The sequence below is a fragment of the Bombyx mori genome, chromosome 4 (assembly GCF_030269925.1).
Source record: "Bombyx mori chromosome 4, ASM3026992v2".
Classification (NCBI taxonomy): Eukaryota; Metazoa; Arthropoda; class Insecta; order Lepidoptera; family Bombycidae; genus Bombyx; species Bombyx mori.
The window spans coordinates 8269775-8281758 of NC_085110.1; the positions used below are offsets into that span (position 1 = coordinate 8269775).

The window sequence follows — 11984 nt, forward strand, 5'->3', positions numbered from 1 at the left end:
AAAGCATAAAACATAAAATGCTAAAAGAAAACTCTATTGAAATTACACAAATAGTAATGGTTAAATTGAAATAACAATGAAACTTTGTAATTTACTAATGTAAATATTTTTTTCATTTGAATCGTAAATCTGATATTAAAGCTATGTGGTCCGATGGAAAAACAACACTTGGTAAGGCAACGTTGGCTTTTAACTCATCTATACTCGGGAACGGAATTACCTGTGAAACAAAATATAGTTTTTTATTAAAAGCTTAGGTAAAGATGTCAAAAGTAATGTATAAGATTTAAGTTTGCCCTTTATATACGTATCAAGTGGTTACTCTCAGCTCTACGGTTATTCTTCGCCAAATAGCGCTGACTCCGGATCACGCGGGAGACAGTCACCGTCGCGTCGACGCGCTAGATATGTCCTTAGGGATCCTTCCGATCCACTAACACGGTGTTTCCCAACGTGGGGCCCACGCCCCACAAGGGGGACTTTGATAATTAAGGGGTCAATTTCAGAATGGACTCGACACGACTTTAACATTTTTGCCTATTTAAACGCAATGCTAGATATCGGTGACAAATTAACAAAAAAGAAAAATCATAAAAAAATGCTTTAAATAATTATTAAGTAAAATTTCGTTTGATGTTACTAAAATATCAACTGGGTGATTAGAGCCGTCAAGTAAACTTCGTCGGGGATGCACCGCGGAGTGTGTTGCTTGCCGTGGGGAGCCCCGGATGTTTTAAAACTCGCTAAACAACGCTGTTGTCCGCACCTAATCAGCCCAACTCAACTTTTGTAGTGTATCACTACTTTACATCTTCATATTTAGCTGGGTATAGATTTAGTGCTGTAAATGATTTACTGATAAAAATAAAAGAAATAAGACTGGATATAACACAACGTGGAGACTTGAGATTAAAGCTACCTAAATTAGATACTAATATAAAATCTCTGCGCAACAAGCATCAAGCGCAAGGATCGGACTAAATTAATATAGAAATCTGTATTAAAATTATTTTGAACTTGAATTTCAGTTTTTTATTATATGTTTTGAAATATTACTTACTGTGTTTTGATAACAAATTATTTTCTTTCTAAAACCTATCATTTATGTTTCTTAAGTGAACAAATAAATTTTTTAACGTTAAAAATTATGTATGGGAGGCATAAAAATTTTAGAAATGTTACAGTAGGCATGGCAAAAAAAGATCGGGAAACACTGCACTAACACTATTATTAGACGCCTGCAGCTCTAGCACTAGGAGCATGCTTAGGAAACTTGGTAACCGTACTCGTCTAGCTCAGCAAAGAGTTCGACGTATAACCTAACCCATACATTAACCCGCCGAGTTTTTTCACCGGATCTTCTCAGCTCCTAATCCTTTCTATATAAAAAAAAACTAAATTGTCCCTTTGAAAGTTCCGTGTCATTTTAAGAAACATGTCAAGTGGATTTTAATATGCAAAGTTCGATTGATCTCCAAAATGGTTGTGCGGCATTATGTCACCAGCGTATATAAATGGCAAGGGCAGCACACAAACCGAAAGTTCAAATTTAGGCTTCAAATGCAGTAGAAGTGATCCGAGGAAAAACTACTGTTTAACGAAGGGGATGATGTAGAACACCATGGAATTAATTTAATTCCCACAATCACAAGCACAACACAGAGGAAAACAGGCTTAGGAAAATCTATTTACAATTTTACTACATTTTTACATATAACATGAATTAACTATGTATATTATTATGCCAATAATTAGTTATAATTATGGCAATTAAACATTAGGTAATACTTAATAATTGTCCATGCTATTTATAATTCTGTATTGGAAATTTTATATTTTGGAGTTTAATAATACAGTAATCCCCCTTATAACTCTTTATGCATTTTCATATTACGCGATTTCAGTCACTTGTATTACGCGGGTATTCCCCGACAGAATGCGGGGATTTCACACGATATATTCCTGTATGGACTGAGAAATTTATAATTATTTGTACAGTTCATAATTAACTTCGTGTAACTTTGCACATTGTGTTGTGTTGTTATAAAATGAAATAAAATTAATTTGTTAAATTATGTGGTGTCCCTAGTTTTTTAATTGTAAAAACATTGTCTATATTGTATTATATTTGAACATAACGCGTTATATGGGGTCATACAAGTGCGTTATGCCAGAATACTCCTTCTACGCGTTTCCTATCACACGGAACCAATACGCCGTGTTATAGGGGGAATTACTGTATAAAATAAATACCTATTATTTAAAATTAATAATAAAATAGATAACCAACCTGTTCAACCTCTAAACTGGATGTGTCGTAAAATATATAATCCAAACAATCAGCAAATTCAGCAGTAAAATTTGTGTATGTTGGTGTACCACATGCACTGGCCAGTAAGATATCCTGCTCCAGATTCAAACCTTGTACACTTTCGGTCTCATCTAGAAAAATAAGTAACAGTTGTAGTGGTTAAGGCGGTAGGGTAGGTAATGAAATCTATGTCAGCCGCGACTGGAGTGCACTACCTATTACTAAAATAGTAATATAGACCAGTTTAAGGTGGTGGAATGTGATCTTGTTAGTTTTCCCAAAACATCGTACCTATCAGCCCTAACGAGGCCTAACAGCAAAACAGTAATTCCTTCACAAGTGGGACAACGACCGCATCTGATTCGTAACCCATTGAAAAGATCCTGCGACAAAAGCCGGTAAGCTGATGTTTTGGGCTATTTCATGTTGTTGGTTGCTACTAGCAATTCGTACTAGTAGATTCCAGTAGCACCAAGAGATCAGGAAGATCTGTAAGGTGGCCCTTAGACCTACAATAACATTGAGAAGCGCTCTCAATCCAAACGATTAATTAAATTGCATAATAATACGAACCGCACAATGTTCTCGCGTTCAGTCGCGCGCCTGTATGTACTCCTTGTTAAGACGGACCACAGATTGAAAAACATTGCGGAATAGTGTACGATACACAACGCAATGAAAAAATATGGTGCAATAAAAATTAAACTAGTTCAAACTTTCGTTCAATCATTGCACAATCTTCAATATTAACTCTATATATACCTAGTCTTGCCATAAATACTGAGACAAAGGGAAAAAAAAATTCTATTGCAAATAACATTTTTTTTCTTTTACAGTGTGTTAGTTTAATACATAAATATAAAACAATTTAAAGTATAAAAAGCTTATTAGAAGTGGTCTCCATTCGCTGCAATACAGTCCTTTAAACGTTGAGGCCAGTTATCAATAGAAGCACGCACTCTTTCCATGGGAAAATTTTTCACTGCCAATCGTACGGATTGTTTTAGGGACTCCAAATTATCATGGTGTTTAGAGCAAGCCGTACTCTCTAAAACTGACCATAAATCATAATCCAGCGGATTAAGATCGGGACTAGACGACGGCCAGTCTTCAGCTCTGATGAAGTCCGAAACGTTCGTTTCCAACCAAGACTGCGTAGACTGAGCTTTATGACCTGGCGCCGAGTCTTGCTGGAAGGACCATTCTTGATTATTGAACATGGTGTTGTTAAGGGGCTTCACTAACTTCACAAGAATGGTATTTTGATACACTTGTGCCGATGTTTTGATACCTTTCTTACAAAAGTATGGCTCAGTCACTCCTTCATAGCTAATACCCCACCAAACCATCACTGAAGTCGGATAATGCCCACGTTGCACTCTGTCGACTAATTGGGAAGCTTCCTTAGAGCTTTGAGCATAAATACGCTCATTTTGTTTGTTAAAATGTTGCTCAATTGTAAAAAAATTCTCATCCGTAAACAAAAATTTTCTATGACCTCCCTTTGCGTACCGCTTCAGTAGTTGTTTCGATTTTACCACCCTATTCTCTTTTAAATTATCTGTTAAGAAATGACCAGTACGTCTCTTATAGGCTGCAAGTCCTAAGTCATCTTTTAAAATACGCGACATGGTTCTAGGTGCTATCTTCATCTCCCGAGATAAAATCTTTTGCTTTCGGACAGGATTTCTTCGAATTCTTTCCCTTACTGCTTTGATCACCTTTTCTGTACGAACACTACGTGGACGGCCAGATCTTTTTCTGTCACAAACAGAGGTCTCATTGCACCTATTAATAGCCCGGTACACAAACATTTTACTGATACCAAGCGTATGGAGTCTTAAAAATTGCATTTAGCTCTATACCTACTTTGTGTAATGCAATCACAGCGATTCGGTTCTCTTTATCATCCCACTACATTTTAATATCGCAAAATATTGTACAATGTATTGGCGCCAAAATGAGAAAACTCAATGAGCAATCATATAAAAATGACAGATTCCAAATTCAAATGTAATATTTTGTTTATTTTTAATTGTAACAGTATTTATGGCCAGACTAAGTAATTGATAATCTAGACTGCCGCTAAGACATTCTATGTATGACATGCAAGTTATTATGATTATAATAAAAGCAATGGTTTTATTTCCAAAACTGATCCAGACTGATTCATAGAAAATATACTTTCATCAACTTACAGTTAGTACCGACAATTCACATCTACTTACTGGATTTCCAATCTGGCAATGTACTTGGTGCTATTCCTGTTGTATACAATTGGTATATTCCGCAAGTTGGTACACTGTTATAATCGCCGCACAAAATCAAGCTAATTTTTTTATCGGGAAACTGAAATGGTTTGGTAATCAATTGATTAATTAAAATCAAGTTTATGTTTAAAAATAACAATCAAAAAAATGTTCACCTTTTCCATAATTTTTTTCCTAACATCGTTTATCCAATAAATAAAAATGCCACCTTGAATAAGTCTTATGTGATCAGCATCGGGGTGGAAATACAAATGTGTATTTCCAACAAGTAGCAGTTCGTCCGAATTTTCTACAGACTCCAATAATGTAACACTAGCTACTGTAGATCTGTCTAAAAGTCGTTCTACAAGTGGACCATTGGTCTTTATGATATTCCATATATTCTGTAAGCATGGATAAGTTTTAATTGCTTCTGATAAGATTATTTGTTCTTCCCCTAAGAACCTGAAAAACAAACATTGTATACTGGGAGGTGAGTGATTATCATTGTTTTAATCTCTGTGTTTCATGTAATTATGTCACCAACACTTCAACATCTAAACCCCAAACTAAAAACTTATATAAATTGTGGATTTTTTTATTATGCCTAGTACCTATAACTTTTATATATTTACTCACCTAAACCTTAATGATCTATAAAAACAAGCAAGTCCTTCTGCAACCTCTTTTCCTTTTCTGTAAAACTGTCCCTTAAATCCAGCATTGTCAAGAAAGGGAGACAACCAATGTTGAAATATTTTTCTATCTACTTCTTGAAGACATATTATATCAGCATTGTATCCTATTGAAAAGAAATTAACTATCTAAAGTATATAAAATATAATGTTACCAGTTGCAATAACTTAGAATGTATCAATATTATTGTCTCTTGTGTCTAGGATACATAGGGTATACAATTAAACATTATTTTAATCTATTATATGATATTTATATATGGCATTATTACGTATGCTGTGTGCGTTTTGTATATATTATATGTATATTATTTACAATTATTATTTTTCAACAAAGTTTTATCCTTCTGCAGCTCTAAACCACCCTTGAATGACTGATAGAGATTACCTGGTGTATGAAGTTCACTGTTCTCTTGTGCATTAAATATATGAGGACATGAGTGAAGACATGAGAGAATGAAGAGATGCAAGGATTAAACACCATCTTTTCTCTTTCTTCCCTGCCTATGCTGATAGACTTGAGAGCCTATTTCAGCGTAACCTTAACTAGTAGGTCAGCTCACGGGCCTCAAACGTGACGACGTAGCTAACACGAACCCTAGCGAGGGCCGTGCATCACAGAATCTCCCACCGGATCGGAAAAGCGACCCGCTGAGAAGATCCGGCGAGAAACTCAGAGGGCTGTGTCTGTGGGTTAATTTACTTGCGACGACAGGCTCGACGAGAACGATGACCGGTGCTTGAGGTACCTAAAGGCACCGTTAGTGGATCGGGAAAATCGGAAATGACGTGTTTTGGGCGACCTCGACTGCTTTTCATTCTGTCCGCAAAATCGGGAATGTAATTACCGGCGGCCACGATGAGAGGGTTCTCGTGTCGTGCCGTTTTGTCGAAATGGCCCTATTCATCCACTCGTGTTTTCAAATATAGTAATATAGTTTATGAATTGATTAATTCATTTTAACAAAATATTTAATGGTTTAACGAAATTACTTCATATTAAAATTACTATTTAATTAAAATTTACTCACCTACCTAGTAATTCTTTCATTAATAATTGTTTTCTATAATCTATATTAAGAGCATATGGCGGGCAATAAGGATGAAGCACAGTCCTTGTGAATTCAGAATCGCAATATAAATCAGCTAAAATATTATAAGAAACACAGCGAAAACTGAAAAAGAAGATTATTCAAAGTTAAATTAAATAAGATTAGTAACAAAATGCATATTCTGTTATTACTCTTGTATAAGTTACAACTGGGTTTTTAAAACTATTTCATGTTTTATTGCGTTATGTTGTAAGTAATAACTATTTCTGAGGCCCATAAAAACGTAACTATTTGATATTAATGTTATTATTAATATTATTCTGATAACAACAGTAATACCATTTTTGGAACAACACTTCGTTAGAAGTAATAGTGTTCTGTGATCAGCATTGCTGAATTCACACCTTTTAAGAAAAACCAGGGTATTGTTGCTGTATTCTGAGCATATTTGAGCTCTTGCTAAAGGTCTAGACCAATTTTTTTCATTGGGTATGCAATGGGTTACTGATACAATAAAATATTGTATGTGGCATTTCAATTGGAATCTAGATTTATTTCTTAATTTCTAGGCAAGAGAACATCTTTCATACCCACTTGATATTTATTTACAAAGATGAATATGTTATAATATATAATATAATGTAGATGCTATTTAAATTATTATTACACTATTGCACTAGTATGTAAATAAATTTTACCTTTTGCCTTTGAGAACAGAGGTTGTAAACATGTGCCTTGTTTCAAAAGGACATTTGCCGGGACCTGCTTCCACAACACCTTTGGATATTGCATCAACAGCAGGGCCTGAAGTAACTTCATTTCCTATAAATAAAATAAATATTTATATAACACTAGCTGATCCGGCAGACTTCATAGTGCCGAAATCAATAAATAAAAGACCTAAACTTTTGTTTGTGTGTTGTTGTAACAAAATTATAATTTTTATTTAATTTGGAGTATTTTCATATTTATCCACCTTTTAAACCTTTTCTGGACTTCCACAAATAATTCAAGACAAAAATTAGCCAAATCGGTCCAGCCGTTCTCGACTTTTAGGGAGACTAACGAACAACAATTCATTTTTATATATATATATATATAGATATAGATATGCCAGAGTAAGCATCTTTTTTTTCTTTTTTTTTATTGCTTAGATGGGTGGACGTGCTCACAGCCCACCTGGTGTTAAGTGGTTACTGGAGCTCATAGACATCTACAACGTAAATGCGCCACCCACCTTGAGATATAAGTTCTAAGGTCTCAAGTATAGTTACAACGGCTGCCCCACCCTTCAAACCAAAACGCATTACTGCTTCACGGCAGAAATAGGCAGGGTGGTGGTACCCACCCACGTGGATTCACTAGAGGTCCTACCACCAGTAATTATCAAATTTTTAAAACACGATTTTATTCCTTCACTGTGGAAATCAATTGTGAATATTTGTTGAGTACGTATCTCATTAGAGAAATTGGAGCCCGCCTGCGGGATTTGAACACCAATGCATCGCTCAACACGAATGCATCGGACGTCTTATCCGTTAGGGCAAAACGACTACTATGAATATAATATAAAACTGGGTTATTTTAAATAATTACCTGGAATGCATTGCACTTTAAGCTTCATTCCAATGTCATTCAATGTAGGAATATAGGAGAAGTTTTCACATATAAACTCCCACTGTATATTTTCATCACTCATGGTTTTTCCTTTTTCATTAACAGCTTTACCTCTGTACCATTTAAACTGACATTTTTTTATATCAGAAAAGAGCATTTTCAAATTTTCAGGATATACTGGAAAGCCAGCTAAAATACTTTGTGATATACCTATGCTTGTTATCCATGGTTCATTGAAAACAATTTCATAATTTTCATCATTGATTTTCATCATGAGTGGTTGTCTAAATTCAAACAAATCTTTGCAAGTATATTTTTCAGGGAACAATCCAGTTTTGGTACAAATTTTAATAGTTACCTTATTGTCACTAACAAGTTTCTTTCTATTATTTTTATTAATAACCTTTTGTACGTTTGATTCAATACGTGTGGTGAGAGAAGCTATGTCTTCAGAGGGACTTCGGCTCAAATTGAATTGTCGTATGGAATCTTTTATTTTTAAAAGAAATGTTATGTCCACTCTTTCGTCGTCTTGAACATATCTAAGGTAACATTTGTTGGTGTTCATGTTGCAAATTTTTGAAACACTGAGTGCAGAGTAAAATCTCAGATTGCAGGAGTGAAATCTTATTAACATACTATTAAAATTGTTTGCTATATAATTTTAGACTATATTTTCCTGAATCTAACTTTTCTTATGTTTTTTTATTAAATTATTTAGATTTATGTACCGTACGTACTTTAAAATAAACAACAGGTTATTTTCTTTTTTAGGCGATTTTATGACAACAGGTTTTTTTAAGGGATTTTATGACCTGGTAACTTAGACCTTTAAGTCATGTCTTATTTTAATTTATTTTCTTATTTTTATGAAAAATGATGAAATGAAATGAAGATGATTAATTTGAGACATTAATCAACTGGGATAAAATCAAATGAAATGAGATGTGATCATATGGGATGAAATATAATCTCAGTAAAATGGTGGTCATCTACTAAGACTTTTCCATTGGACTTTTTGGAGGATCCCGAGAAGTGACGTCCAGCGGCTTTATTTCATTTACCCATATTTGTGCACTTTCACAGATATTAAACAGTTAATAAACCACCGTTATTACACATTTAAACCTGAAGAAACACTAAATAGACAAAATAAAACAAATCACACAACTTCACTCCTCGCGTTCCCGCCAAAAAGTCCACCCTCCAGAATGGCGCTAACATAGGCACAGGGTATTATATGAATTGAGCACTTGTTAACTGATTGAAGTATGCTGAGTTAGGAAATTTAATAAATTTAATGACTAGAGTAGTTAGTGACAGTGTAATATACAAGACCTCACATTTTTACGTAGTCCAAATTAATTTCGTCCATAAAACCTAAAATTATTGCTGTGATAAAACGGGGAGACATCGATTGCATTTTATTATCAACTTCAAATAAAATACTTTATGTGGGTTTGTAGTGCTTACAGTTCTTTTGTCCTTTTTTATTTGTCTATCTTATTTTAATAGCTTTCATCGCCTTTTTTTAAATTTGCCCGGTTGCTACCGTAGCGCCACCCTTATTTAGCAGATTTTAACCGACACTTTTTCACACACAGAAACGGTTCTCTTTAGGTACCTCATTTTAAAAGGGATTTTATGACCTGGTAACTAAGACCTTTAAGTCATGTCTTATTTTAATTTATATTCATATTTGTATGAAAAATTATATTATGGAGTGAAATGAAAGAAAATGAAATGAAATGAAGAAGATTAATTTGAGACATTAATCAACTGGGATGAAATTAAATGAAATGAAATGGGATGATATATAATCTCAGTAAAATGGTGGTCATTTACTAAGATTTTTTCATTGGACTTTTTGGAGGATCCCAAGAAGTTACGTCCAGCGGCTTTGTTTCATTTTCCCACATTTGTGCACTTTCACAGATATTAAACAGTTAATAAACCACCATTATTACACATTTAAACCCGAAGAAACACTAAATAGACAAAATAAAACAAATCACACAACTTCACTCCTCGCGTTCCCGCCAAAAAGTCCTCTTTACCTCAGAGGCTCTACCCTCCACAGTCCATAGGTTATTAACGGGCAACACCGTCAATGACAACGTGTCAGTGGAATTGGACGCGTTGCAAGTTAGTCGGCCAACACTTTAACACTTTCTAAGTTGTTTGTTCACTTAAATTGTAGATGCTAAACGTGCTAAGTGAATATCTGACTTAAAGTAAAGTTTTACAACGTTTGAATAAAAATGGTAAGGATATTTATTTATTAAAAAGGTATCGAAAAAATATTTTACTAGGAATTTATGTGAACATGAATAAATTATTTCAGCCTCAATCTCCGAGTGCTACCTCTGTAGGATCTGGGAGTAGATCACCCACAAAAGCTTCTGCTGGCCCACGAACAGCCAGTGGTAGTACAGTCCGTCAACGAAAATCAACTACTACTACAACTGCAGCCAGAAACCGAAGCACTGGTGCTGGTTCTGGAGGAATGTGGAGGTTCTATACCGATGATTCTCCTGGAGTCAAAGTGTAAGCCTTAAAAATATACACTTAAAATAACATTCAAACTTTCTCTACATTGAAGTTTCATGTAGCACTTCACCTAATAAAATGGAACATTATAAAATTCTTTAAGTAAAATTTACTTCATTTATTGATTATCCAAATACTTCAAAATTTTCCATCTTTTCTGAAGCTTAGAAAATATTAATGTCTTTAATACATTTATTAAATAAATAACACCATAAGATCTATCTGAGCAAGTTATCGTAATTGCTCATGGAAATCACCAATGCTAGAAGAACAGCCACAGAATTACCTAAAGCAAAAAAAATCTCAAAGTAAAACATTGAAAATGTTTATAATTCTTTTTCCAGGGGGCCAGTTCCTGTTTTAGTGATGTCTCTCCTGTTTATTGCATCGGTATTCATGTTACACATTTGGGGAAAATATACTAGAGCATAATAATTTAAACCTTAATATGCAATATAACATGTTGTTACTTTTAATAACTTGTTATTAGTCTAAGATAATATAAGGTAAGTATGTGTTTGGAAAACAAGTTAATACCTTATAATGTAAATTGTGTTAATTTAATATTAAAATAAAATTAAATATAAGTGGAATAATTTTTTTGTTTACCCCTCATTGTTTCTCATTGCATAAAAGGAGCATTACTTATAACCCGCCTACTACAAAGTTCCGCTTTCATGACCGTGAATCTTATCGGTGACATCTCATGTTGTGTGGCTCACTTTTTTTATGAATGTTATTTTTACGCAAAGAATGCAAAGATAAACATATTTCCATATATTCAGTAGCTAGTGGCTATTCAATTTACATAATTTTGCCACACTTTTCTTTGTCCCATACAGTAACTTGGTACCAGATGAGATTTATAAATTTAGAACAAAGAAAAGGAGTTGACATAGTTGTTATGACAAAAAGTACACAAACAAGTACACATGAACATTTGATGTATCATTAACAAGCCATAAAACAATTGCATGTAGATTTAAAATATGTAAGTTTATTCATTTAAAATATATAAGTTTATTCATTATGAGAGGTGAGATACATAAAATTTTATTGATACATTTATGTGCAAAACAGAAATTCAGCCTTAAATTGATAAATGTTGCAATAGGATATCATGCCAAGATTTTTTAATGGAATAGTTTATTAAAAGAACTTTTTAATGGGTAAACAAAAGTTCAAGTCTAAAAAAATGTCATAGTTTGAGCATCCCGTGTAAGAGTGCTGTCCAAACCTGTTGAATGGACATAACAATGTTAGGAAGATATTCAGTGTATTCAATTTTTGTTAAATAAAAACAATAGCAAGATACATTAATTCACTAATTTCATGAGGTTTTGACTGCTGTGGATTGATATCATTTTTGAAATTATAATCACTAGCATTACATAAACATGACAGTGTGCAGAATGAAGAGTGTCAGCTCACTGAACTTTGGTGCAGTAAGTGTAATCTAAAAAGCTAATGATCTACTTCATTCACACCAGCCCCACAGCGAGAACCTCGC

General features: G+C 33.9%; 2 protein-coding genes across 2 annotated transcripts; one reads left to right on the plus strand and one right to left on the minus strand.

The window, feature by feature from the left end:
• Nucleotides 1–18: 18 nt before the first annotated feature.
• On the minus strand, nucleotides 19–9136 carry LOC101740104 (2',5'-phosphodiesterase 12). Its single transcript, XM_004929222.5, has 8 exons — nucleotides 7904–9136; nucleotides 7006–7129; nucleotides 6291–6430; nucleotides 5200–5362; nucleotides 4737–5025; nucleotides 4540–4660; nucleotides 2291–2442; nucleotides 19–220 (listed from the first exon to the last, which is right to left on the minus strand). The coding sequence occupies exons 1-8, from the start codon at nucleotides 8559–8561 to the stop codon at nucleotides 113–115; spliced, it is 1755 nt and encodes a 584-aa protein (XP_004929279.1). The 5' UTR covers nucleotides 8562–9136; the 3' UTR covers nucleotides 19–112.
• Nucleotides 9137–10027: 891 nt separating this feature from the next.
• Nucleotides 10028–11067, plus strand: LOC733070 (transport protein Sec61 beta subunit). Its single transcript, NM_001044167.1, is given in 3 exon segments — nucleotides 10028–10188; nucleotides 10269–10471; nucleotides 10819–11067. Coding segments are annotated over 3 exon segments (294 nt in total). The 5' UTR covers nucleotides 10028–10185; the 3' UTR covers nucleotides 10907–11067.
• Nucleotides 11068–11984: the final 917 nt, after the last annotated feature.

Bases quoted from the DNA above. Each gene is read 5' to 3' on its own strand.
- LOC101740104 (XM_004929222.5), bottom strand. From the start codon at position 8,561: ATGTTAATAAGATTTCACTCCTGCAATCTGAGATTTTACTCTGCACTC. The intron at 5,363-6,290 runs GTAGGTGAGTAA...TCTTTTCAATAG, and splicing joins ATTAATGAAAGAATTACTAG to GATACAATGCTGATATAATA. The intron at 5,026-5,199 runs GTGAGTAAATAT...TTTGTTTTTCAG, and splicing joins TATAGATCATTAAGGTTTAG to GTTCTTAGGGGAAGAACAAA.